This window comes from Ostrea edulis, chromosome 6 (assembly GCF_947568905.1).
Source record: "Ostrea edulis chromosome 6, xbOstEdul1.1, whole genome shotgun sequence".
In the NCBI taxonomy this organism is placed as follows: Eukaryota; Metazoa; Mollusca; class Bivalvia; order Ostreida; family Ostreidae; genus Ostrea; species Ostrea edulis.
In genome coordinates, this window is record NC_079169.1 from 38944362 (window position 1) to 38971861 (window position 27500).

The 27500-nt window shown below is 37.0% G+C and overlaps 1 protein-coding gene across 4 annotated transcripts in view; it reads right to left on the reverse strand.

Moving 5' to 3' along the window:
• LOC125682956 (phosphatidylinositol 4-phosphate 3-kinase C2 domain-containing subunit alpha-like) overlaps positions 1-27500 on the reverse strand; it is a 372533-nt gene that overhangs the window by 65922 nt on the left and 279111 nt on the right. For 3 of the 4 annotated variants that reach the window (XR_007372745.2, XM_048923598.2, XM_056139566.1), the window contains exons 28-30: positions 18700-18856; positions 17049-17138; positions 5862-5968 (exon numbers count right to left, since the gene is read on the reverse strand). Coding sequence is in view for 3 of the 4 variants with exons in the window: in XM_048923598.2 (XP_048779555.2) it covers positions 5862-5968; positions 17049-17138; positions 18700-18856 (354 nt within the window). In the remaining variant the exon portion in view is untranslated. The remainder of the gene's footprint in view (positions 1-5861; positions 5969-17048; positions 17139-18699; positions 18857-27500) is intronic. The other variant, XM_048923599.2, reaches the window with a different exon arrangement.

Here is a 27500-nt window from a genome sequence, read left to right on the forward strand (position 1 = left end):
ATTGGAGGAAAATCATTATGTAGTCATATAGTACTTTATATCACAACAGAAAACCCTCAAATAAATACCACAGTGGTTGTAAGAAGATACCATCCAACAAAAAAGTTTAGTATATCAATACCTTGAGCTTAAACTTTTAATGTCACAATGTTACAATGACTAATATGTAGTTGACATCTGTAAGAAACATTGCTGTTTTTACTGTACTGACTCTCAGTGTATATTTTTAGAGTTTATTCAGCAACTAGTTGTAAAATGCTACTCTCAAAACAACAAGAGTAGACAAAAGAAAGAAAAAGTAGTGGGTTACTACCGACCGGAAGTGAATTTTGAAAAACAAAATTGTCAGAACTCTAGAAGTTGAAACTGTTATTAACATATGTGAAAATCATATCAAACACTTGAAATATAAGCGAGATTTATGGGGGACAAAAAGTATAAGAATATATTATCGAGAAACCGGAAGTAGCCGTTTTGACTACCGACGGGGTCAATATTCTTTTGACATTTTGAAAGAGACTTAATAAACTAGTATAGGTTTCAATTTAAAAGAAAAAGTTTGAAATTTGCGATTCTTTGAATTACTTTCGGTGATGACCAGAAGTGACGGCGACAAACAAATTAATGTGCATGCACTAACGTATACAATCTACAATCCCTGAAAGTTTCATTTGTTCATCTTTATTCATTTTCAAGATTACCCCCAGACAAAATGATTTTTTACGAAATTTGAATATTGCATATTTTTGAACAACTTCCTGTTTAAAGGGGAAGTGATGGACAATCATATAGAGAATATGTATCTGAAAAGGAAGACCTTCACTAGACATGATCTCGTTGCGAGCAATGAATAAGTCTTTTGTTCGATATTGAGATGATCAAACTCCATTTTCTCCCTCTCCTATCGACGACCAGAATTTAAAAGACAATTTTGCTGAAAGGGGGGGTGGGGGTCATAGAAAACAATCCCGTGAAATATGAACCACTGTGTCAATAAACACTCTGCATTAAGGAAAAGCATGTTTATAATATCTACATTTTCTAGCATATAAAGGTCATGGCCGGCGCAGGGGTCACTGGAACAAAAAGTGTGCGCGTGGGACTTCTTTTATCTTTTTTTTTTTTTAACAATTAGGGTGCAATTTTTTCACCTTTTCGACCTTCACTTTCTTCTATTAACTACGATTGAGTTTTGTCTTTCTTTCGATGCCTGGATGTGTGTGTGCCTATTCAGCAGAGCCAATACCGGTATTTCGAAGAGTATGTAAATCTGGAAACTGCTAGATGCTTGTCGCATTTTTCAAGATCTATCTAAAGAATTGGACAGCATAGAAGCATACCTTTGTAATTTTAACAAATGCAACAAAATTATTCACGTTTAAATAAATACGATTTCCAGATTTTGAACTTATTTTCAGCCAAAGTGCTAGTTACAAGAGAGCACAGCTTAAATAAAGATAGAGCAGCTTATGTTTCATTGAAATATGGGATGAGTGCATTAAATAGATAGAAATTCTACAAGATTTGTCATTGCGACTCTATTCGTATAAAGATGGCAGCCAAAAAAGGACTGCAAAATGGCCGGTTTTTCCTTTTCTGTCTGTTATGAGCACTTTTTCTCTTATTTTCAAGGAATTTAAACTAAAACCAATCGATTATTCTTCATTCACATTGTTCGCAGCATATAATTTGTCGAAGAAATAAATTGCGACTGAATTAAAGCTGATTCAGTGAATTTGACATGTCGCGCATACTTTTTAGCTCTAATTTGTGTTGAATGTGTATTGCATTGAAAATGTTTGCTAAATAGTAGTTTATTTACCCATACTGAATTGATATCAAACTAAATAAACCAAACAACACTTGTTTTCTAAACAAAACATATAGGAAAATGTATGTTGATCTTTAATTCCCCTTGGCACCTTCTTTAACTCTTTACTCCCTAATCCCGCATGAACGCGTGATAACAGCAAGCACTGAGCGGCGATAACCGCCTCAACGCGTGATTGTTTACATGCTTTGTATGGCGGATCCCGTATAAACGCGTGGTTTTACCTGGTGTTAAACGAAGCGTGATTGGTTTAAACAACGTAGTTCCTGGTGAGTCCCCAGTATGTAAGCCAATCAGAAAAGGTATATTTTCAACAAAGTCAACTTCCTATGATCATAAGAAGAGTTTTGATAGGTTAATATTCATATGACTTTCAGCGTGGGTTAGTCAAGTGAAAGAAAGAAAAACATGGATTCCAGTGACGATAGCGATTTTGAATTTGAGGGTTTTGAAGTAGAAGATGTTCGTTTGGCCGAAGAAAAGTTGAACAGACTTTTAGAAGAAGCATCCAACATCGAAATTAGCGACATAAATGACATCGACAGTGACAATGAAGATGAAAATCTTGGCCGATATGTGGAACATCGTCAAAATGGCGACAACAACAGAGCTGCTGCACTACACAACGAAAATCAGGGGGTAGAACAGCTTACACCTGTACATGTTGATGATTTTATCAGAAATCCAGGTCCAGCGACAATCATGGACGAAAACAAGAGGGAAACTGACTTTTTTCATCTGCTGTTCGATGAGAATTTTTATCAAACTTTCGCCGATGAAACAAACAGATACGCTAGAGTTTCACAGGAAATAAATGGCTGAGATCTGAAATGGTAAGTACGACACAAATGCGGCTGAAATTCGATCCTATATTGCATTTCATATCATTATGGGCATAATTGTTGCACCCAGTCAAGACATGTACTTCACTAAGGACAAGTTGTTCAGACCGACAGCTATTCATGAGAGAATAACACGAGACAGAATGGACAAACTACACCAGTACTTTCTTGTTGCAGATACGACTCAAAATCCTCCAAAACACAGCCTGGACAGGAATTCGTCGTGAAACAAAAACTGGCTGTGAACAATGTACAGTGGAACCCCGTTATTACGTTTTCCATTTTGTCACGATAAAATAACGTAATAAACGTTCCGAGTGAAATCCGTTAAAATTATCATTTGGAAATTGTATATCGTCCGTTGGTACTCTGTGAAGGGGTGTGTGAATATATCTTTACTGTTTCTTTTTTTAAAAGACTATGATACTTTGTTTTATTTACATCTTATCTTTAATGTCCGTAATTCTTCATGTTCTTATCCCTTTTCTTTATTTCGGTGTAGGATACATAACGATGTTTTGATAAACGTTGCTTTTTCTGCATTCGTTTGGACCGCCATTTTGTTCAACTTTAAAACAATGCGTTCATGTAAATTTCTCTCAATAACTCGTTCCGGTTCGTATTCAACATTCGTATTAAAAAAATAACAAAACATCGTTTTTATTAAGTTCTCTAATTACACAATACACAACACAATAAAAAAATCCCACCCCAAAAAACAACAAAACTATATACACAAAACGCACACGATACCCAACACTTACACACTTCTCACCAACGATAAACATGCACGGAGAACAATTTAAGTGCAATCCACATAAAAAAAATATAATGATGCACGAAGATTTCATTTATAACGCTAAATGATGGCACTAAAATCATGTGCGCATCAAGGGATTTTAAAATATTCACTGAGGTAAATGCCAGGCACGAATCGGCCGATAGATTGGTGTATGTATGGACGAGATTTACGAACACCCAAGCTGCATGTCCAAACAACGAACAATTTTTTTAATTGAACACCTTTAGTCACCTATGTCCAAGCAGTTACCCAAGCGGTTGTAACATTGCTACGATAAATCTTGTCTTTCTTGTTTGGTACCAAAGCTGTCCGTGAATAGATTTTAATAGCGAAGGTAATCACACTATGCTGAACACGCAGGTGGTTGAGAAATTATTTCTTTGATTATCAAAATATGAAAAATGAAGTAAATTTCATAGAGTACCATTTCTAAATAAACATTATTTAATTGTTTATCACTGGCTTCTATACGGGGTATTCACCTGTATTGATGTCGCTAGATCTATCGAAGCGTGATCAGTCAAGCGTCTCTAATCCCCAAACAGACCAGGAAATTTACGTGGTGACTGCCTCTGGCAGTCAAGGTGTGAATGGCTTATTATTTTGAGAATCACTATTGAATAATTAGGGGTTTATTACGTTTTTGCGGAATTTTTACAACGTAATACCGAGTCCCGACATTTTAGGACAACGTAATAACGAAGTCTGTTTTATATAGGTTTGTTAAGAAATGGTTTTGTGCTTTGAAATTCCAACGTAATATGCGGACTAACGTAATAAAGGGGGAACATACTAACGGGGTTCCACTGTAATATCAACTTGTGCATATCTTGTTTTAAGAAATTTTACAAGGATAATTGTCCAGAGCTATTTTAAAAGTGACTTTGAGAAACTTTCAGACAATTTCTGTGACATTTTAGGATTTTAATGTTGAAAATAGTATGTATGATATTTTTTTTTAAAGGAAAATATTTAATTTTTCAAATGTTCAATGTATATGGAATATAATTTCAAAATTTGGTGAGTAGAAAATAAATATTAAGTGAGTAATTGTTGTTTTCATTGAGCATGGTAACACACTGCCTAACTGTTACCTGCAGCAGCCATTTTATCTTAGGTCACAAGGGGGATTTAATCCTCAGGGCAGCAGACTGATAAGACTTGTAGGGAGTAAAGAGTTAAGGGACTGGCCCCTAAAACTTGATATGGTCGAGTAGGTCTTGTCATTATCTACAACTTTTGTTCTATAATGTTTAACAAAATGTTTTTAGTTTTCAAGATAGAAAGAACATTCAGTTTTACGGGCCATCCCCTGAATTCCTAAAAAGGGAACTTAAGGTATTCCATGTATAATGAAAGGATAATGAACAATTTTAAAGGATTTAGATCAACAAAAAAGTTTATTGTTAAATAATGATGAAAGTGAAGCAGATGAAATTCACATGACTGGTAAATGATTAGAAGCTGACCTTTTTGCACTTAAGACTTTTTGGAAGAGTTGTATACCCTTTGTAAAAATAAGAAAAATCTAATTTTCTAAAAATGTGTATGGTCAATGATTAATTTTATTTCATATTTTCATAAAAAGAAAGTATATGTAACTTTCTACCAAGAGATAATTATGAAAATATAATATTGTAATAAAACATGTTTTTCCCATATACTTCAATGTTAAATTCTAGGTGAAATAAATCAGGCAGTAAACAAAATTTTGAAATTCCTATGGTGGATTATTTTTATTTGATGGACCCTTCAAAATGATACCAAGATTACAAATATTCCACCATCAATTTATTAGATATGAAATATTGTCATTATACATTGAATACCTTAAGACAAAATATAAGGATGGCATATTATTTAGAGTCACATTCTGACCAATTTATATTATATAACGCTTTACAAAATACAGAATATCTAATATCTATAAGCACGTCAAAAAAAAAGTCCGGAAAACTGATTTGCAGGACTGACGGACAGACAGACGGACGGACAGAGCGCAAACCTAGTCCCCTTCGACTTTGTCGGTAGGGGACTAATAAACAAGTACGATTGCCTGTGACACTTAATTTGCTTACATCGTGAATTCATGCCCACTATATATAGTTTCTTTAAACATATTGAGGGGACTCATTTAAATTACATTGTTATAAGAATGTCAACATATGATGTCTTCAAATCTTAATGAAGCAGTTCAAAAAAGCAAACAAAATTTTTGAAGATCTTTATGCAGGGGATTTATTTGCTGTCGGTATAAGAATATTACAGAAAAGTTTGTGAGCCGATGAAAGACGCCGGGCACAGCAAGGAGTATCTTGCTTTGCGAGCAACCTCAAAAAATTATATAATTATTATTACAACACGATAAATCTTAAATGTTAGCTACCTTGTGAACATTGCTGCTGCCTGTGCTTCCGTATAGCCAGGCAACAGTGCCCTCTGTATGTAGCGAGCTGCTTCTTCTGACACACCTGGAATCCCAGACCTTGACAACTACAAAGAAATCATTGGAAAAGTATCAACTAGTAGATTTTACTAAATCTCTGACTATACTTTGATTGTGAATACAGTGCAGGACTCTGTTTACAAAGTAAGACAGGGGACCTGAGAAATCAATCATCTGTCATTCATTGTATCCATGATAACCATTATGATTATCCGAGAACAGTTGATTCCCCATGGATATATCGATAAAGGAAGACCGATTTGACATCATGTCATATACAAAGTTGAAGACGAAATGTTTTTTAATGTCTTATTATAAATAGTGATGTTTCAGTTTTTGCAAATGTTATCATTAAATAAAGTTTGAAATATGCAAAAATAGTTTTCTTTTATTCACTATTAGGCCAAATAAAACAAGAGCTACTGTGAGCAATGCTCACTAAGAATACCCCCCCCCCCACCCCCTGCTTACCCCAATCTCCCAAAGGGTATCTTAATAAGTATAAATTACCTCTTTCCTCAGTGTAAAAAAGAAAGGGCATGAGTCCCTTCTCTAGGAGTGCGCTTGACCTTTTGACCCCAAAATCAACAGGGAACATCTTCGTCCCATGGGTAGTCCATACGTATGCATGCGGTTTAGAGGGGTGGCCGGTTTACCGAAATTTAAGCATTTAGAGACATTTTATCTCAATTTTCACAAAGTAGGCACTGCATGCTCACTTTGATCTGGTGACCTATGATCAATTATCGGTGGAGATCAAATTATTCCGCTTAATGGTGTACCTACAGGTAATTATTACAGGAAATATTCTCGCTGAAAATATCTAATTTTAAACTGTAAATCTATAACAGAATACATAAAGGAAACACAGAGGCCTATTATTGGAATTCCTCTTACTTATAAAAACTCATATATATGTAAGTAAGTAAATTTTATTTAAAGTCAGCACTGTATACAACAAGAGGTACTGTGAGCAATGCTCACTAAGAATACCCCCCGCTTACCCCAATCTCCCAAAGGGTGTTGGTAATAGGTATAAACTACCTCTTTTCTGAGTGTAAAAAACAAATGGCATGACAAACCGAACCATATTGCTACTTCGATGTCCAGTGCACGTGACCTTTGACCTTTTGACCCCAAAATCGATAGGGAACATCTTCATCCCATGGATACTCCATATGAATGATATGGTGACTGTAGGTGGAAAGGATAACGCTTTAGAGCCCGGAAACCATATTGCTACTTCGATGTCCAGTGCGCTTGACCTTTGACCTTTTGACCCTAATATCGATAGGGAACATCTTCATCCCATGGGTAGTCCATATATATGATATGGTGACGGTAGGTGGAAAGGATAATGCTTTAGAGCCCGGAAACCATTGCGTCTACAGACGGACGGACGGACGGACAGACAGACGGACAACCCGATTCCAGTATACCCCCCCACAACTTGTTGCGGGGGGTATAAATAGCAACAAATAACATGAGCTCTATAGAGCTCAAAATAAAATATCAAAAGGTACGCATGCAAAAACACATACATGTATATACATATTTACACAGTTAAGAATTAAATACAAATCAAACAAAAGTCTTTCACTATAAAATTTTTAAAGCATTAAATTCAAACCACAGCATTAAGAATTGTTAAGAAGCACTATAACTGTTAAATGTAAAATAAGGAAAAATATGATGATAATAAAATAAACTAATGGGTATTGTTTTTTACAAAAAAACAACAACAAAAAAACAGATGTCTCCCCTTCAAAGTTTGATTGTCTAATAACAGGGGCAACAATGAGTGCAAGCATAAGAGGCAATAACAACGGCTTGCATCGAAATCAATGGGTGAAGGTAAAAAAATTTTGGTACAGCTAGTACATCTTGTCTTAAATCTGTCTTCCATGTTGTAAGTTTGAAAAACCTAATGTCAAAGGGTTCTCAGGTTATGGTCTGGACTATACCTTGATGTAAAAGAGTGACCTTGACAATGTAAGTAGGTCAAGGTAAAAAATGTTGGTGATGTGCACCCCCTCCTCAATACTGCCTTTCCATATTACAAGTTTGCAGTCTTGATGTCAAACAAATCTTAGTTATGAAATCATCAAGTTTATTTTAAACATGACATTGAATGAAAAAATGGGTCAAGGTCAAAAATTTTGGTACAGTACATCTTGTCTTAATGTCTGCTTTCCATGTTGTAAGTTTGAAATCCTAATGTCAAAGGGTTCTCAGGTTATAGTCTTGACTATGCTTTGATGTAAAAAAGTGACCTTGAATGAAGAAATGGGTCAAGGTCAAAGATTTTGGTACAGTATATCTTGTCTTAATATCTGCTTTCTAAGTTGTAAGTTTGAAATCCTAATGTCAAATAGTTCTCAGGTTATAGTCTTGATGTAAAAGAGTGACCTTGACACTGTAAGTGGATGGAGGTCAAAACTCTTCCATATAACCTCTCCATATTCCAAGTTTAAAGTTTTAATGTCAAACGGTTGTCAAGTCAGCTTTTGGGCTGGACTATATTTTGACATAAAAAATTGACCTTGACTATATAAATGGATCAAGGTCAAAAATTTTGGTGGAATTCCCCCTTTCCTCATTTCCCCTTTTCATATTCTAAGTTTGAAGTCTTAATGTCAAAGCGTTCTAAAGTTATGGTCAATTCATGTTTTTCTTAATTTGACCTTGAATGAAGGGGTCAAGGTCAAAAATTTTGGTGCACTCTTCCATATCATCTCTCCATATTCCAAGTTTGAAGTTTTAATGTCAAACGGTTGTCAAGTCAGCTTTTGGTCTGGACTATATTTTGACATAAAAAATTGACCTTGACTTTATAAATGGGTCAAGGTAAAAATAATTTGGTGGAATTCCCCCTTTCCTCATTCCCCCTTCTGAAGTTGGTCGTAGAATGCCTCTTTCTCTTCCTCCTCGGAGTCTTCTATAGGAGAGTAGCAGATAACGACTGTCAGCTTGGCATACTCACTGGCTTCCATCCAATCATGCATCTACTGAGTCTTCTGTTGGTTATAAGACCTACTCCTTCTGCTATGATGGTCATCCTTCCTTCCTGAATAAATGATGGTATGTCCCGTAGCTAGCTTCCGGGATCCACTTCCAGTCCACCTCGTTTTGCAAACTCCTAGCATCTCGATGTTATTCAACTCCATCTCCTTGATGACTTGTGCTAGCCTTCCTCTTTGGTAGAGGGTGCGTACGTTCCAGCTTCCAACTCTACATACGTCTTTAGGGGTGAGAACGTCTGCCGTCTGAATGTCAGTGTCCTGTCGGCTTTGGCTGTCATCCGTCATGGATCCAGTACCCTGGGTAGCGTCTATCCTCTCCCAGTTCCAAGTTCCTCAGTGTTGATTTCTGTAGCGGGTTTGGTTTTTTTACATGGCAGGGTTGCTGGCCCTGCGCACAACCCTCCTCCTTTCTCATCGGGGCTTGGGACCGGCCATGGCGGAGACACCAGTCCACGACGTGCTTCTGCTATTAGGAGATCTCAATGCAAAAGTTGGGACAAACAACGAAGGAAAAGAACGGGTGATGGGAAAACAAGGATGTGGTATCATCAATGACAATGGAAGCAGACTTGTCAACTTCTGCAAGGACAATAACCTGGTCATTGGAGGCACCATCTTCCAGCGCAAGAACATCCACAAATGGACGTGGACATCGCCAGATGGACAGACCAGGAATCAGATAGACCATGTCCTGATAAACAAGAGATGGAGAGGGATACTACAAGATGTAAGAGTTTTACGGGGAGCTGATGCTGATGCTGGAAGTGACCATTCTCTTATCCTGACAAAGCTGAAACTGAAGTTGAGGAAAGCCAAGAAAGGGGAACAACGATCACTGCTTCTTGATGTGCAGAAACTTAAAGATCCAGTGATAATGAGAGCATTCCAGCTGAAAGTCAGGAACAGATTCGAGGTGCTACAAGATCAACAGCAACTCGACCTAGATGACTTCAACACAGTGATGATGGAAGTAGGACAGGAGGCACTTGGGTTGAGAAGGAAGAAGAAAGAAGAATGGATATCAGCCAAGACCTGGGATATGATTGCGAGGAGAAAAGCTATGAAGAGCAAGCTTCTGTCAACTACGTCACCAAGGCTGAAGGAGGGCTTGAAGAGAACATATTCTCAACAGGACAAAGAGGTCAAGAAGAGCGCAAAGAAGGACAAGAAGGACTACATTGAGAGGTTAGCTACTGATGCAGAGGATACAGCTGCTAGAAAGGATATGAGCACATTATACCGTATCTCTAAATCTCTCATCAGCGGAGGCTTCAAGAATGCAGAAACACCAGTCAGGAAACAGGATGGGGAACTGACAAGCTGTACGGAAGAAGAGCTAACATGTTGGAAGGAACACTTTGAACGAGTGCTCAACAGAGAGGACCCATCAACAGAAGTAGAGATCAGCCCTTCGGATGAAGTCCTGGATATAAACACTGATAAACCAACACTGGAAGACGTTACCAAAGCCATCAGGACCCTCAAAAATGGAAAAGCACTGGGATGTGACCAGGTACACGCAGAGATGCTGAAAACAGAGGACCTGGTAACACCAAGAGTACTGACGGATATCCTGCAGAACATCTGGGAGACAGAGACAGCACCCAGTCAATGGAAAATTGGGCTGATTGTGAAGTTGCCCAAGAAAGGAGACCTGACAGACACCAACAACTGGAGGGGAATCATGCTACTGTCTATCACAAGCAAGGTCCTCTGCAGAGTCATCTTGAACAGAATAACAGACATGGTGGACCCTCTCCTACGGAATGAGCAGGCAGGGTTTCGGAGAGGAAGGTCATGCGCAGACCATATCTTCACATTGAGACAGATTATGGAACAGAGTAACGAATGGAACGCCACAGTATATGCCAATTTCATAGACTTCGCCAAGGCATTTGACAGTATCCATCAACCTGCAATGTGGAAGATCATGGCACACTACGGAATACCAGAAAAGATCATATCCATCATCAAGATGCTCTATCTGGACTTCCAGGCCAGAGTGATCTGTGGCACAAACCTCACAAACAGCTTCCCACTACAGACTGGAGTGAGACAGGGATGTTTACTATCTCCCCTACTTTTTGTGATGTGTATTGACTGGGTGATGAAGAAGACAACCAGTCAGAACAACAGGGGATTGATTTGGACATTTGAAAAGTCTCTAGAAGATCTAGACTTCGCAGATGACATTGCACTCCTGGCTCATCGTTTCCAACACATCCAAGGGAAGACAACCGACTTGACAAACTACGGCAGCCAGATAGGTCTCAACATGAACGCCGGAAAGACGAAGATCATGAAAGTTAACAACAAAACAGAAAGAGAAATGAATATTGGGAACAACGTAGTAGAGGAAGTCTCAAAGTTTGTTTACCTCGGCAGTAAGATCACAGCCGATGGGGATTCAACATCTGATGTAGAGAGCAGAATAGCCAAAGCAAGAGCAGCCTTCGCAAGCCTGAGGAACATCTGGAAGTCAACAGCATCAAGAGCAAGATCAGGATATTCAAGAGTAACATCATTGGAGTCCTCCTATATGGTGCCGAGTCGTGGAAGGTGACCAAAGGTATTGTCTACAGACTGGATGTCTTCCAGACCAAATACCTACGACGGATTCTGAAGGTCTTCTGGCCCAACACCATCAGCAACAAAGATCTATATCAGAGAACGTTAACATCACCAATATCTGAGATGATCAAGATGAGACGATGGAAATGGATCGGACATGTCCACAGGATGGGAGCAACATCAATCCCAAAGATCGTCATGAGATGGACACCAGCAGGAAAGAGAAATAGAGGGAGACCAAAGGAAACATGGCGGTGATCAGTAGAGAAAGAGATGAAGGAGTGTGGATGGACTTGGGGCCGGATTCAGAACATGGCAGCAGACAGACAGAGATGGCGATCCTCAGTGAAGGCCTTATGTGCTTCCTAGCACGAAGAGGATTAAATAAAAAAAATAATTTCATTCCCCCTTCTCATATTCTAAGTTTGAAGTCTTAATGTCAAAGGGTTCTAAAGTTATGGTCTATTCATGTTTTTCTTAATTTGACCTTGAATGAAGAAAGGGGTCAAGGTCAAAATTTTTGGTGCAGTGCACCTTGTATCTATGTCCTCTTGCCACGTTCCAAGTTTGAAATTGTAATATCAAAGGGTTCTCAGCTATTGGCCTGGACTATATGTTGACGTAAAAGATTGACATTGACTTTATAAGTGGGTCAAGGTCAAAAGTTTTCGGGGCGGGCACCCCTCCTTCATACCATCTCCTTATGTTCTAAGTTTGAAGTCTTAAAGTCAAAGTGTTCTCTAGTTAGGGCCTGGACAAAATTTGGTTGAAGAAGAATAAGAATAAGAAGAATTAGAAATGATCTCGTTGCGAGCAACGAATAGGTCTTCCGTCCAGTTTTCAGATTTTCAGGAAACTTTCAGGAAAAATGCAACGTAAATTGAACTAAATTCGATTTTTTTTCTTTTTCCGAAAATCCCTTCTGGTGGTGAGTTACGGCCGAATTTCCATTTTTAAAATGACATTTGGTCCATACGTTTTCTCCTAAACGATTAGAGATTGAGTCTTCAAACTTTTAGGATTGAGAGATCTCGACTTGAAGATGTGACATGCGCACATCATTTTTTCGGCCGTAACTTCCAGTCGTCACCAGAAGTGAACAAAGAAAACGTCAAATTTCAAAATTATGCGTTTGAAACAAAACTTGTATGGTATGATTAGGTCTCTTTTGTAGTTTTAGGAAATGTGATACTTGCCAGAAGTTAAAATAGTAACTTCCGGTTTATTGAGAAAAACGTTGAAAACTTGGTTTTTCTTTGTCCCCATATATCTCGCTTATAAATCGATTGTTTGACTTCATTTTCACATATATTATCGACATTACCTATCTCTAGAGTAACGTCAAATATTTTTTCAAAATTCACTTCTGTTCGTGAAATATATCCAATTTCCGCTTTTTAAAAGAGATTTTGTCCAGGTGTTTTCTCGTAAACGGTTAAACATTTCATCTTGAATCTTTCAGAGATAATAGATGTTGACTTGTAGATGTGACATATACATATAATTTTTTTCGGCCGTCACCGGAAGTGAACAAAGAAAACGTCAAATTTCAAAAGTATGCATTTTGAACAAAACTAGAATGGTAAAATGGTGTCTCTTTTGAAGTTTCAGAAGATGTGATACTTACCGGAAGTTAAATCAGCAACTTACGGTTTATTGAGAAAATCTTCTTTCTTTGTCCTCATATATCTCGCATATATAAATTAAGTGTTTGATATGATTTTCACATACATTATTAAAAATATCCATCTTTAGACCACCGTCAAATTCTTTTTTCAAAATTCACTTCCGTTTGTGAGATATGTCCAATATCCGTTGACATTTTCTTCAGGTTTTTTCTCGTAAACGGTCAAAGATTGAGTCTTGAAACTTTCAGGGTTGTTAACTGGTGACTAGTAGATGTAACATACGTGTTTCACTTTCGTTGCCGTCACTTCCGTCGTCCACCGGAAGTAGCTTAATAATATTATTTTTTTATTTTTTTTCATTTCTAATGCTCATAACATTGTTTACTAGAGTGTATCAAGTCATATTATTTCAACCGGAAGTTGATTGTTAGAAACCGGAAGTTGTTGTCCAAAAAATCAGTATTTTTCATCAAAACTTTTAGTGGGGGTTTCTGCACGCTCAATGTGGACTTCTCAGTCATTTTATGGACTTTCGAGATACCGGAAGAGAATAAATTAAAACCGGACGTTGTTTATCTTTTATGTGTTTATCGCTCTATTTTTAAGAATGTAGATGTTTTATTGTTTATTCCTTTCATATAAAATCGTTCTTCACTAATTCAATTATCCCACTTAAGATCCTGTCTCGTCAGAAATTGGACGGAAGACCTCCTCGTTGAACGAGATCGTGTCTAGTTATTAAGGTCTTCCGTCTCAACAGAAGACCTTATAGTGATTCTTATGTTTCTTTTCCTCTATTATTAGGGACTTCCGTCTTCAGTGGAAGAACCTTCTAATATTCTATTGTTGACTTTTCACTTTTCTTTTTATTATTATTTTTATTCTTTTTTTTCCCTTACCGATTTTGTGCAGAGCATTTCTCAGAGATGGCTCGATCGATTTACTTCAAATTTTGAGGGTTGATGCGTTACTATCTGAAGTTTATTTCTTTTTTGGGATTTTTGAAAATTTACTTCTGGTCGCAAGTTATATCCGATTTACCGTTTTTAAAATGACATTTTGTCCAGATGTTTTTTCATAAACGGTTAAAGATTGAGTCTTGAAACTTTCAGGGATGATAGATGGTGACCAGTAGCTTTGTAATAAGGTTTATCATTGTGATCTGTCACTTCCGGCCTCCAACGAAAGTGAACAAAAGAAACGTCAAATTTCAAATTTAAGCTTTTTAAACAAAACTTGCATAGATTAATTAGGTCTCTTTCAGCGTTTCAGAAAATGTTAGAATTACCGGAAGTTTAACCAGCAACTTCCGGTTTTTAGAGAAAAACTTCGAAAAATTGGTTTTTCTTTGCTATCCTACTTCTCGCTTATAAATTAGGTTTTGATATGATTTTCGCATATATAATTGACATCCAGCTTTAGAGTATAGTGAATTATTTTTTTTTTCAAAATTCACTTACGTTCATTAAATATTTACGATTTCCGGATATTTTTCTCCAGGCGTTTTCTCATTAATAATCAAAGATTGAGTCTTGAAACTCTCAGGAATGTTAGATGGTGACCTATAGATGTGACATATTGTTTCAATTTTCTTACTGTCACTTCCTTCATCCGCCGGAAGTACCATAAAATATGTAATTTTTCATTTTTTAAAATTCTAACCTCATAACATTATTTAATAGAGTGTAATAAGTCATACCATTTCCACCGGAAGTTGGTTGTTCAAAACCGGAAGTTGTTGGAAAACTCAGTATTTTTCATGGAAATTTTTAGTGTGGGTTCCTACGTGGTCCATTTGGAATTTTTAGTCGTTTTATGGACTCCCGAGATACTCGAAAGTGAATAAAACAAAACCAAAATTGTTTATAATTGATCAATCACATCTTACATGTATGTGTGTATTTCTTTCATGTATAGTCGTTCTTCACTAATTGAATTCTTCCAGTGAAGATCCTATCTCGTCAGAAATTGGACGGAAGACCTATTCGTTACTCGCAACGAGATCATTTCTAGTAATTCTTATTTTTCTCCAGACTTTTTTGTCCAGGAGTGTTCTCAGAAACTACAAAAAGGATCAATATGAAACTTTCCAGGATGATAGTATAGCGTTTGTAGATGTGCAGAATGATAGTCATTTTGTCTGCTAGTACATGCACGTGCACGCACTGCAATTTTGGTACAAAAAATGGAAAATCAAAATATACAAGGGATCGATATGAAACCTTCATAGGATGATATCATTTGTAGATATGAAAAAGGATAGTCATTTTGTCTGCACACACGTGCATTACAAAATTTGTACACTAACTTTTAAATCAGTGTAACTTTTTTGTTGTTCACTGAAATAGTTTGATATTCATATCATAGGTAGATATCGAGACTCTTAACTGATCTGTATGGTCAAAATTACCAATTTCCATGTGCATGCACATGCGCTTCTTTTTGATTGGATGATACTAAAACGTCTGTAACTATTTTATTTATAAAGCGAATGAGTTTATATTCACAGCATAGGTAGATAATATGTGTATCTATATATTGGTGTAATAAAAATTGCCAACACACACGCACATGCATCGTCTTTCAAAACTTAATTTTTTAAAGGACGATAAAGTTTTTGTTTTTTATCAAATTCTTTTGATTTTGAGGTTCTAGGTGTGTCTTGGTACTCCTTACAAATTGCTGTGGATAAAATTACTGCTCAGCACGTGCATGCATGTGTGCTGAATTCTGATTGGACGGTTTTAAAATCACTATAACTTCCTTATATTTGATGAAAACATTATGAAATTCATACTGTGGATACATGATAGAAAGGCCTGTTGAATGATATCAACAAAAGTACGGAATCATACTCGTGTGCACGTGTATGCACGTGCATTGCTTCCTTTCATTTCTTGATACTGAAATGACCATATCAAATGTACTGCATATAATTAAAGGCTAAAATAAAATGATTTTTTGCTATAGGTTTACAATGACATCACTTTTGAATTGGGAGAGGTTTGGGGAACATATGTAACGGTCCCTGTTACAATTAGAACTAGTTTTATTTGGCCTTATTATCAATGAAACAATAAATCATATATGTTCAATACAAGGATGAAAAATCAATCTATTGCAATAAGACTTTAGAACAGAGCTATTTGTGTGGTTTTTTTTTTTACATGTCTGATAAATCTAATTCCTCCAGCAATTAAAATATCATGTTATCAATGCTTTAAACTGTCAATGTCATTTATCATTATGATATATGTGGTTCTAAAAAACAGAATTAAACTAGTTTGCAACAAACATGTTTTCATTGTTGCAGATGAAAGCAATGTCAACTATGAAAAACAAATGTCTCCCCAGCTCCCCAAATTGAAAGTGCTCCGAATGAAACCTCCTCCCCTTAATGTACTGCATGGTATGGAGGAGAAAGCATGAAAAGGAACATAGAGTCATTATGAATTCTGATAAGCCACATAGAAGAAGTGTTCACAAACTATTTTACGCCCTCCACCCCTCAGATCCACTATCAACTTTAAGGAAAACAATTGGATCCTCCTGTCCCTGCAATATACACATCTGCAAATGGCATTGAAGTATTGTAAAAAGTTTCAAGTCTATCGGATAACTTAAACCATATAGGAGGAGAAGCGTTCACAAGTTATTCTAGCATCCTCCACCCCTCTTAGATCCATTATAACTTTTAGGAAAATAATTGGATCCTCCTGTCCCTGTAATATGCACATCAACAATGCCGTTTTATCACAATAAAGATAAACCGTGTTATTTCATGCATATAGTAGTCTTAGTGGTTAGGAAAATAACAACAAATCTTATAAGTAATTGCACAAACAACCCCCTTCTTTTTCTTACAAACGACATATCTTATTAGTATAATCCCTCCTTCTTATTACTTTTGGAGCATGCGCGTTGTTTACTTTCTTTTCTGTCTCAGCATCCAACTTTGGTACAGGAAAAAAATATAATCGTGCAACATCGACGTTCTTTAAAAGAAATGAAAGAAAGCAGAGGTGAGCATGCTCACATACCCCACACTCCAACATTGCTGAACAATGCCTCACATAATGAATGGTAAAGTTATGCATTACTGCAACAAGAGGCCCATGGGCCACATCGCTCACCTGAGTCACCTTGGCCCATATTTGAAGACATTCCATATATATTTGCATGTAAAACTTTAGTCTCTATTGTTGCCCCAACCTACCCCTGGAGGCCATGATTTTTACAAACTTGAATCTGCACTATGTCAGAAAGCTTTCATGTAAAGCACAGGCAATTGCATCACTTGGGGTCGAATTTACTATATAAAGAGTAAAGGTATAGAACTCTAAATATAGGGTACCCAAGTTAGCCGATGTAAAAACAATAAATTAATTGATATAAAATTCTATTTTGTATTTTAATTTATTCATACATAATCAATCTACATTACTACCAAAGTTCATCCTGAAATTCCGTATACTTCACAAGATATGCAGAAATGAACTCAGAAAAATGCCTATTATTTTTTGGTTGACTTTTAGCTGGGCCCTGACACTATACGACTACACAGAGTGTTTGAGCATTGCAACAAGCTATCAAATAGAATGTGCAGCATAAAATATCATTTCTAAAATGAATTTCTTACCCCAATTCATAAAATGAAATCCGTAATAGCTCCAAGTGACTGAAAATTTTAAACCGTCTGTACTTTCACAATCCCAGGCATTACGGTAGTTATGACTAATTACCCAAAAGAGATGGAAGGACCCATAACGATTTAGAGACTCAAATACTAATATTTATCAATATTGATTCATTATAGTACATAAATTATGCTAATAACAAGTCTTTATAAATACACTAATGTCTAATTATGTTTATTTTTATCTAACTCACATTATCACAGGTGTTTGATGATTTATAATAATGATGTCAATGTGGGTAGTTAGTGGCACCGATGAAAATGACTGTAATAAGTGAAAGTACAGACTTGAATCTGCACTACATCAGGAAGATTTCATATAAATCTCAGCTTTTCGGGCTCAGTGGTTCTTGAGAAGATTTTTCCTATATATTTGTATGCAAAACTTTGATCCCCTATTGTGGCCCCAGCCTACACCCCGGGGGCCATGATTTTAACAAACTTGAATCTGCACTATGTCAGGAAGCTTTCATATAAATCTCAGCTCTTCTGGCTCAGTGGTTCTTGAGAAGAAGATTTTTAAATGACCCCACCCTATTTTTGCATTTTTGTGATTATCTCCCTTTGAAAGGGATATTCCCCTTCATTTGAACATACTTGGAAGCCCTTCACCCAAAGATGCTTTTGGCCAAGTTTGGTTGAAATTGGCCCAGTGGTTCTGGAGAAGAAGTCGAAAATGTAAAAAGTTTACAGACGGACAGACGGACGGAGCACAAAGTCCCCTTTGACATCGTCGATAAGGGACTAATAACAAATTTTCACAACAAATTAAAATTTTCAGAATTAGAGCTAATATTGCTCTAATATTTGTTCCCAGCTTAGAGAAACAATAAATTCTATCTAGAGCATTTGTAACTAACCAGTGCAAACAAGTTGAGGAAGAGGTTGGAATTTTTCCTGAGAATGTTGAAAGCCTGACAACAAAGATCAACAAACAGCTGAAACTTGTCACTCTGCTTTTCTCCATTGTTGATAACATATGCCATGTCAGATGTCAATACAAAAGGCACTCGGTCCCTATAAAATATGATTATAGAAAATTACAAGAGGCTCATGGTCCTTAATGGTCACCTGAAAATCATATAGTGAAGAAATGAATTGTCACCAATAATTACCTGTGCAAGACCAATTTCTCTAAATCTAAATTATTTCATTCCGGAATAATAACAACAAGAGGCCCACAGGCCTTATCGGTCACCTGAATACTAGTGAAAAAGTATCACTACTTCCATGGGCTATGAAATCTAGAAAAAATTTCCTGTTCTGAATATCTAAGCTTAATTCTAATGTTCACCCTTACAGAAATGAGATGTACCCGAATGGTACCCAAAATGTATCTGTAAGGTAACCGAAGCAACTTTTTCCCTGAAAAAGGTACCCAAAAAGTACCCGCAAAAAACTTAGCCATTTTTCGACAGTACCCGGAACGTACCCGACTATTGTAAAAAGTAACCAAAATGTACCCAGATTAAAAATTGAAAAGTTAAAATGTACCTGAAATGTACCCAACAGAAAAATATAAATGTTCAAATGTACCCGAATTGTACCCAGGGTATCAATTGAAGAATTTAAAATGTATTCGATATGTACCCACTTTAAAGTTACTAAGTTGAAATGTACCCGAAATGTACCCAACAAAAAATATTAATGTTGAAATGTTTACCAGAAATGTACCCTGGGTAAATTAAAAAGTACATCCTTTTCTGCTATTCCTAAGTAAGCATTTAGATTTTATACAGTATCAGCAAACTTGCACATAAATACTATATACCAAATTTGGCCCCACCCAGGGTCAGAACCCTTACTCTGGGGATAATCAACTTTACAATATTGGTAAAAGACTACCTGCTCTATCCATTTAGTTTCAATTTAGTATCAACAGCACTAAAGAAGATGTTATTTATGTGTTTTACACATAAACACTATATAGCAAGTTTGGCCCCGACCTGGGGTCAGAACCCCTACCCCGGGGATCATGAAATTTACAATTTTGGTAGAGCTCTTGCTGCTCTCCATCACCATGCATTTAGTTTTTCTTACACATGTGTGGTTCTTGAGATGATTTTTGAAAATTGATCAATTTTGGGCAGTTTTTGCCCCACCCCTAAGGCCCCAGGGGTGAAGGAATCCTGAAATTTACAATTTATGTCACTCTTGTTCCAAAGATGCTTCATACCAAATATGAAAAGAATTGGAAAGATAGTTATCAAGAAGAAGTTGACAAGAGATGTTTGTAAAACACATATGCCCCCCATGGTGCAAAAATTGAAAAGGGTTATACACACACATCATTTAGTTGAGAGTAGTATCATCAATTCAAAATATTGAGCAGACAATATCTTCCTATGTCAAGAGTGGATTGACCATGTGACCCAGATATTAATAGGGGTCATCAACTCCTGAAGATGTACCAGTGTACCAAGTTTGATGTCTGTCAAGCTAAGGGTTCTCAAGATATTATGCGGACAGTATATTCCAATATCCAGTTTGACCCTTCACCTTTGACTATGTGACCTCAAAATCAATAGATGTCATCTTCTCCTGGTGATGTAACAGTGTACCAAGTTTGATGTCTGTCAAGCAAAGGGTTCTCAAGAAATTGAACAGACAGTATATTCCTATGTCCAGTTTGACCCTTGACCTTTGACCATGTGACCTCAAATTCAATAAGGGTCATCTTCCCTTGAAGATGTACCAGTGTACCAAGTTTGATGTCTATCAAGCAAAGGGTTCTCAAGATATTGAACCTTGAACTTTGACCATGTGACCTCAAATTCAATCGGGGTCATCTTCTCCTGAACAAGTACTAGTGTACCAAGTTTGATGTCTGTCAAGCAAAGGGTTCTCAAGATATTGAGCGGACAGTATATTCCTATGTCTAGTTTGATCCTTCACCTTTGACCATGTGACCTCAAAATCAATAGGGGTCATCTTCTTCTAAAGATATACCAGTGTACCAAGTTTGGTGTCTGTAAAGCGAAGGATTCTCGAGACATTGAGTGATCAATATATTCCTATGTCCAGTTTGACCCTTGACTTTTAACCATGTGACCTCAAAATCAATAGGGGTCATCTACTCCTTAAGATGTACTAGTGTACCAAGTTTAATGTCTGTCAAGCAAAGGGTTCTCAAGATATTGAGCGGACAGTATATTCCTATGTCCAGAGTAGATTGACCCTTGACCATTAACCTTTTGACTGAAAAACAATAGGGGTCCTCTTCTTTTCATAACCAACCCACATCTGAAATATCATTACGATCAAGTGAATGGTTCTCAAGATATTGAGCGGACAACATGTGGTCTACCGACCGACAGGTGCAAACCAATATGCCCCTCTTCTTTGAAGGGGGGCATAAAAATGTCTATTGTTCACACATTTAATAACTGACTATTTTGGCCCAACCCTGATACCAAAACCCCTACCCCTGGGATCATCAAATTTACAATTTTGGTAAAGGATTACCTGTTCTTTCTAAATATCTATTTACTTTCAATTTAGTATCAATAGCACTAAAGAAGATGTTATTTAAATGTTTTACACATAAACACTATATACCAAGTTTGGCCCCGCCCTGGGGTCAGAACCCCTACCCTGGGGATCATGAAATTTACAATTTTGGTAGGATGTCAATCTGGCATCATTGCTCATACCTTATTACATTCCCCCAGACGAGAAGGATGAAAATAAGAAATCAGATAAGAGGCTTTTGCGTTCCCTTACCATCGGAGAATTTATCCAGGCTTTTGGAATATACAAGTCTAGAACATCATGGGACAAGTTTACCCCCAGAGAAGACAAGAATTAGATTTGTATGAAAGAGATATCATCGATATGGCTACCAGATATCCAGGAAAGGGGTTCTATGAGTATCATAGGCAATTCAGCCTCATGGCAGCTTCACAGTACAACAATATTTTGGTTGACTGGTCTGTACGCAACACTCTTTTTTGTAACTTGTTTGCAAACATGCCACATGCAAAAGTACTTTGCATCTATCTGGGTTTTGTCCATTGGGCCTGCTGGAGAGAAACGAAATGGTGACATTTTTATATTAGACTCATATGGAAGGAAAAGGCAGTTTCATGAAGGAAAAGAAATTTGAAATAATTTCAATGGTTTAAGAGGTTGCCAATTACCCAGATGTCGCAATGCACACCTTTGCAGCGAGTGTAAAGGCGACCATTCGAAACAGAATTGTACCTACACAAAAAACTTGAGCGTGTTCCACATAGCTGGGGCTCACAACCATCAAAAGATGTAAGAGAAAACTACAGTATAGAAATTTCCACACCAGTAAACACTGACATGATACAATCTCTTCTGTCGGACCACCCTGATCATCAGTCTACAGATTACCTACTCAATGGCCTTAAATTTGGCTTTCATACTGGTTTCCAACATCTTCCCAAGACAGCACATGAATGTAAAAATTTGAGATCAGCTTTATTAAATTCAGACAGTGTTACAGAACTTGTACAAAAAGAACTTTCCATGGGTTATTTATATGGACCATTTGATGAAATTCCTTTCAAACACAATCGCATTAATCCCATTGGTATAGCAGAGAGTAAATACTCAGAGAAGAAACGTCTCATTGTAGAGATGTCAGCACCACACAATGATAAAGACAACCCCAGCCTAAATAATCTTATCGACAAGTCAGAATTTTCTCTCAGTTATGTAACTATGGATTATGCTATACAACTTATTAAAAGATTTGGAGAAGGAGCATTGCTCATAAAGACAGACATCACTGATGCATTCAAGATTATGCCCATAGCATACAAATTGTGGCCCTATCATGGAATCAAGTGGAACAGCAGTTATTATTTCTATATACATCTAGTATTTGGCAGCAGATCTAGTCCGAAAATTTTTGACTCTCTTTCATCAGCCGTGTGTTGGATCGTAGAACACAAGTACAACATACTGAACGTTCTCCATCTCTTGGATGACTTCTTGGTGGTGGTATCGCCAATTGTGAGGACCATACACTTATGGACAAATTTCTTAGTATCTTCAGAACACTTGGAATATTCCACTTTCAGAGAAGAAAACAGAAGGACCAAGTACAGAACTAGAATACCATGGAATATATCTGGATTCAATACAGATGGAAGCACGTTACCTCAAGAAAAAATTGAACAGATTTTAGATATTGTCAATTCTTTCAAACTTCGCAAATCTTGCACCAAAAGAGAATTGCTGAGTCTGCTAGGACATCTTAACTTCGCATGCAGAGTTGTCCTGCCGGGCCGATCTTTCATTTCGCACCTCATAGCGTTGTCTACCACTGTTGAGCAATTGCATTACCATGTGCGATTAGACAGTATGTGTAGAGCAGATCTTACTATGTGGTCAGATTTCTTGCATTCTTGGAATGGAGTGTCTTTCTTCATTGATGATAATGTTACATAAGCAGCAGACATGCATTTATTCACAGATGCTACCCCTACAGCTTTCAGAGGTTTCCGTCAAAACAGGTGGTTTCAAGGAGAATTTCCGGTTGACCTTTCTAAAGAACATACATCTAATATGGCATTCTTCGAGCTTTACCCTACCGTTATGGCTTGTCTTATATGGGGTCATGCCTGGCCTAGGAAACGCATTCTTTTTCACTGTGATAATCAATCAACAGTTGACATTATAAGGAAAGGAAGATCGAAAGTCAAAAGCATCATGAAATTAATGCGAACTCTCACTTTCCATGCAGCATGCAACCACTATGTTATTCATGCTATACATATTGAAGGTGTAAAAAATACTATTGCAGACTCTATTTCTCGTTATCAGATGAAGAGATTCCGAATGCTTGCGTCAGAGGCAGATTTGAGACCAACTCCCTGCCTACATCATTCAGAGTTGCTAAAGAACTAAAGGATCATCTCGAGCATTTGTGGGATTCTTCCTTATGCAGTTCAACCAGGCGAACGTACAGCTCAGCTTTACAGTGTTTTCTGTCTTTTGTATGCATGAGTGGGATTACGTTTCTGTCTAATTGTCTTCCTGTGGTAAACGAGAGCTTGTTAGTGTACTTAGTCACACACTGTAAATCTGTTTTAAAACTGAAATACGAAACAATTAAGTTATATTTAGCTGGTATTAGGTTTTATTACATACGAGCAGGTCATGGTGATATTTTGAAAGCTTGTGATCAGCTTAATTATGTGTTACGTGGTGTAAAAAGATCTCAAAACAATGTTACCAAGAAGTGCCTACCTATTACAGCTGATATTTTAAAGCAATTGTGGCAAGTACTGGACAAAGGAGCTTTTTCTCCCTTTGTAGATCTCATGTTGAAATGTGTGTTTTCATGTGCATATTTTGGGTTTCTTAGATGTGGAGAAATTACTTGTCAAAAGGCCAGTTCTGTACATTTTTTACAAGTTAATGATGTCAGTTTGGAAAATGATTTTTATGTCGTAAAGTTGAGAACTTAAAAAACAGACCCATTTTCACGAGGTGTAAATATTACTATTTATGAAAATGATGTTTTCAAACCTGTACATATCATGCGTTATGCAATTTAGAAATTCTTTGCCATGCTATCCTCAGTCACCATTGTTTATTACTGATGAATTTAACCATGTACCTATGCTTAGGGATACATTTATACAGCATCTGAGATCTTTACTCATGCAAGTTGGCCTGAATGACACAAAATATGCAGGTTACTCCTTTAGAATATAGGAGCTGCCACAGCTGCTGCTGCAGCGGGGGTGGAAGACCACATTATCAAAGACTTAGGTAGATGGACATCTGACTGTTATGTGAGATATATCAGAACTGATTCTGAGGTTCTTAAAAAAGCTCAACAACAACTTTGTATTTTTGAATCTCAAAAGAAGGTTTACTAGTTTAAAAAACTAAAACAATTTTTGTCAACAATCCATTAAAAAATGTCTAGTAACCTATATCCTTGGGGGCTTCACTCATTCCTTCATTCATTTGGCGTTCATTCCAGGGGAATTCTACCCCCAAGTCTATGTTTGGTTTTGCTTATTATTACGGTATATACCACTTTTATCATCACATATAACTTATTGTACATAGGTAGTTTGTTAATTTTTTAATAGAATTTGACTAGTATGTAGTGTTTTCTTAGACTAACAGAGTTTTATGCCTACTGGGAATCAGTCCCAGGAATATGTTATCGCTCCTGGGTTCAGCTCAGAGTACTTGTTCCCTTTCGTTGCCTGCTGGGATCAGCCCCGGGCATGGGTCACTTTCTTTGATGCCTGCTGGGATCAGCCCTGGTTCACTTTTCTGTGATACCTGCTGGGATCAGCCCCGGGCATGGTCCACTCGTTCTTTGATGCCTGCTGGGATCAGCCCCGGGCATGGTTCACTTGTTCTGCGATATCTGCTGGGATCAGCCCCGGGCATGGTTCACCGTAGATGCCTGCTGGGATCAGCCCAGAGTGCAGTCTGCGTATATTGACCCTAGGCAGGGTTGTTTACTCTTTTATTTCAGACAGTTTTGCAGTACTGAAGTAGTACTGCAGGCCAGCATGTACTGCAGAGCAGTACATATGATATCTGTACTGCAAATCAGCATGTATGACAGAGCAGTACATATGGCAACTGTACTGTAAGTCAGCACATGTGCTGCAAGACAGCATATACTGCACAGCAGTCTTTTTTTGCAGTACAAATGCAGTCCTAATTTACATATTTGAAACACGCTGCAATTGTGCTGCTTCCATGTATTTCTCCATTTAAAAGTTATGCAGCACACTTGCAGTAATGCTGGAGCTGTACTGATAGTGTGCTGGGATTTTGTACTGCTTCTGTGCTGCAATTCTGTAAGGGAATATTAGATCTACAGTAAACGTGTATGAGTCGATGTACGTGCGCCAGGTTGCAACACAAAATTTTGGTCCAGTGTGAGCCCTGTTATTAGGAAGTCACCTGGAGCTCCAAATTACGAGGGCAAGTCAATAAGTAACCGATTTCTGATTGACCGAGACGGTCACGATTTTCATGCCTTGTTTCAATAAATGTTTTATACCCGGGTACAATTCATTGCACGTGTATCAAGTCATTCTTTAATAAGATATTGAATGTATGGCTAGTGATGCAAAGGCATGCCTTTCATCTAAAGTTGAGTACCGTGCTACAATTGTATTTAAAAGGTAAAACAGGCAAGGAAATACATGGCGAGTAAGCCGATCGATCATGTTTATGGGTCTCTTACAGCATTTATTTGACATCCTTCAGACCTTGTACATCTGCTATGGAAGCATTGTAAATGTGCATGTGTCTTTTCAGAAGTGATGCAGGCATTCTTTGAAAAATTTACATGTGTGTTATAAAAACATTGAAGTAATACATGTAACTTTTTAAAAATTCATCTGGGTTATGTTTTTGTTGTTGTTGAAAAATTATAAATTTAATTTGTCATTTTTCCAGTATGTTTTTTTTTACTGCTGTTCCTATGATAGATAACATTTTAAATAACATTACTACTATTACTATTACTTTTTGAAAATGATTAGACATATTTTGAAATTACATGTAGTTGAACTTAGTTATTTTTTAAGCATAGTTAAGTAAATAAAATAGTGAATACTCAAATAGTAAATAACAATAAATGACAAATAACATTACAGCAACCTGGTCATTTCTGTTCTTGAATCATTTTTTTTTTTTAAAATTTGTATTTTTGAATATGTTAAAGATTACTTGCTATGTCATTGCATGTTCTTGAAATTATATTAATTGAATTGTTATTGTGTTTTTCTAACTACAGTTTATATAGGATCCCTTAATTTCGAGCAGACAGTGCCTAGAAGTTAGCCGCAAAGTTGTGGCAAACTGTTTTCCAGAAGTATGCAGCAAGAGTGTGCCACAACTTTGTCGCAAACTGTGTGCCAGAGGAAAAATTTGCATATGAAAAGTACACTTGCAGCAAATGTGCCACAACTAGTTGCAGAAAACTTGCAACAAATGCGCTGCAAATGTGTGCCAGAGGGCTTATATTTTAGTAAGGGTACATTTAAACTATGGCTGAAGGTCCTAAAGTCGAGCGTGCCCAGTAGTCGTGCGCCATTTTGTTTGTTGTCATTGTTGGGGCCCATGCCTAAATATTACGTCATGAGGAGCTGATTTTTGAAGATAATTAAAGAGAGCATCCATATTTTTACAATGAGTGAAATATGGGAAGCAAACAGGAAGGATTGATAATAATACAATTATACACCCAAAATACCCGCCATTTTGTTAATGCTTTTTTCCCTGACTGTGAAAGCACGTGTTAATCATGCTGAACCGCAACCGGTGGCCGTACCAAGCACATGGCTAATTAGCATAATCCAATGTGAAGGTTGTGGTGTATTTCGATTGGTTTATAAGGACAAACATTTTATTTGTTCGTTTATTGAAAAGTTGGTAGTCCTTATGCATTTGGAATGTTGCTTAAAATGTCGGGAATTAGTGCATAGCCATACAAGTTATCTCTTTTAATGTTTTTGGACTTCAAAGAAAAAAAATCAAATGTTAAGTTGAGACAATACAGTCCTAGTCGACTTATCAATGTCTATCTGGCTGTCAAGGATGTGTGCATTAGTGTCTGTAAGGCAGCGAATAAGTATATGCCTAGTGTCACCATCCAAACTATTCACGTGGAAAGGAAATGTTCACATGGAGAAGGGCACTA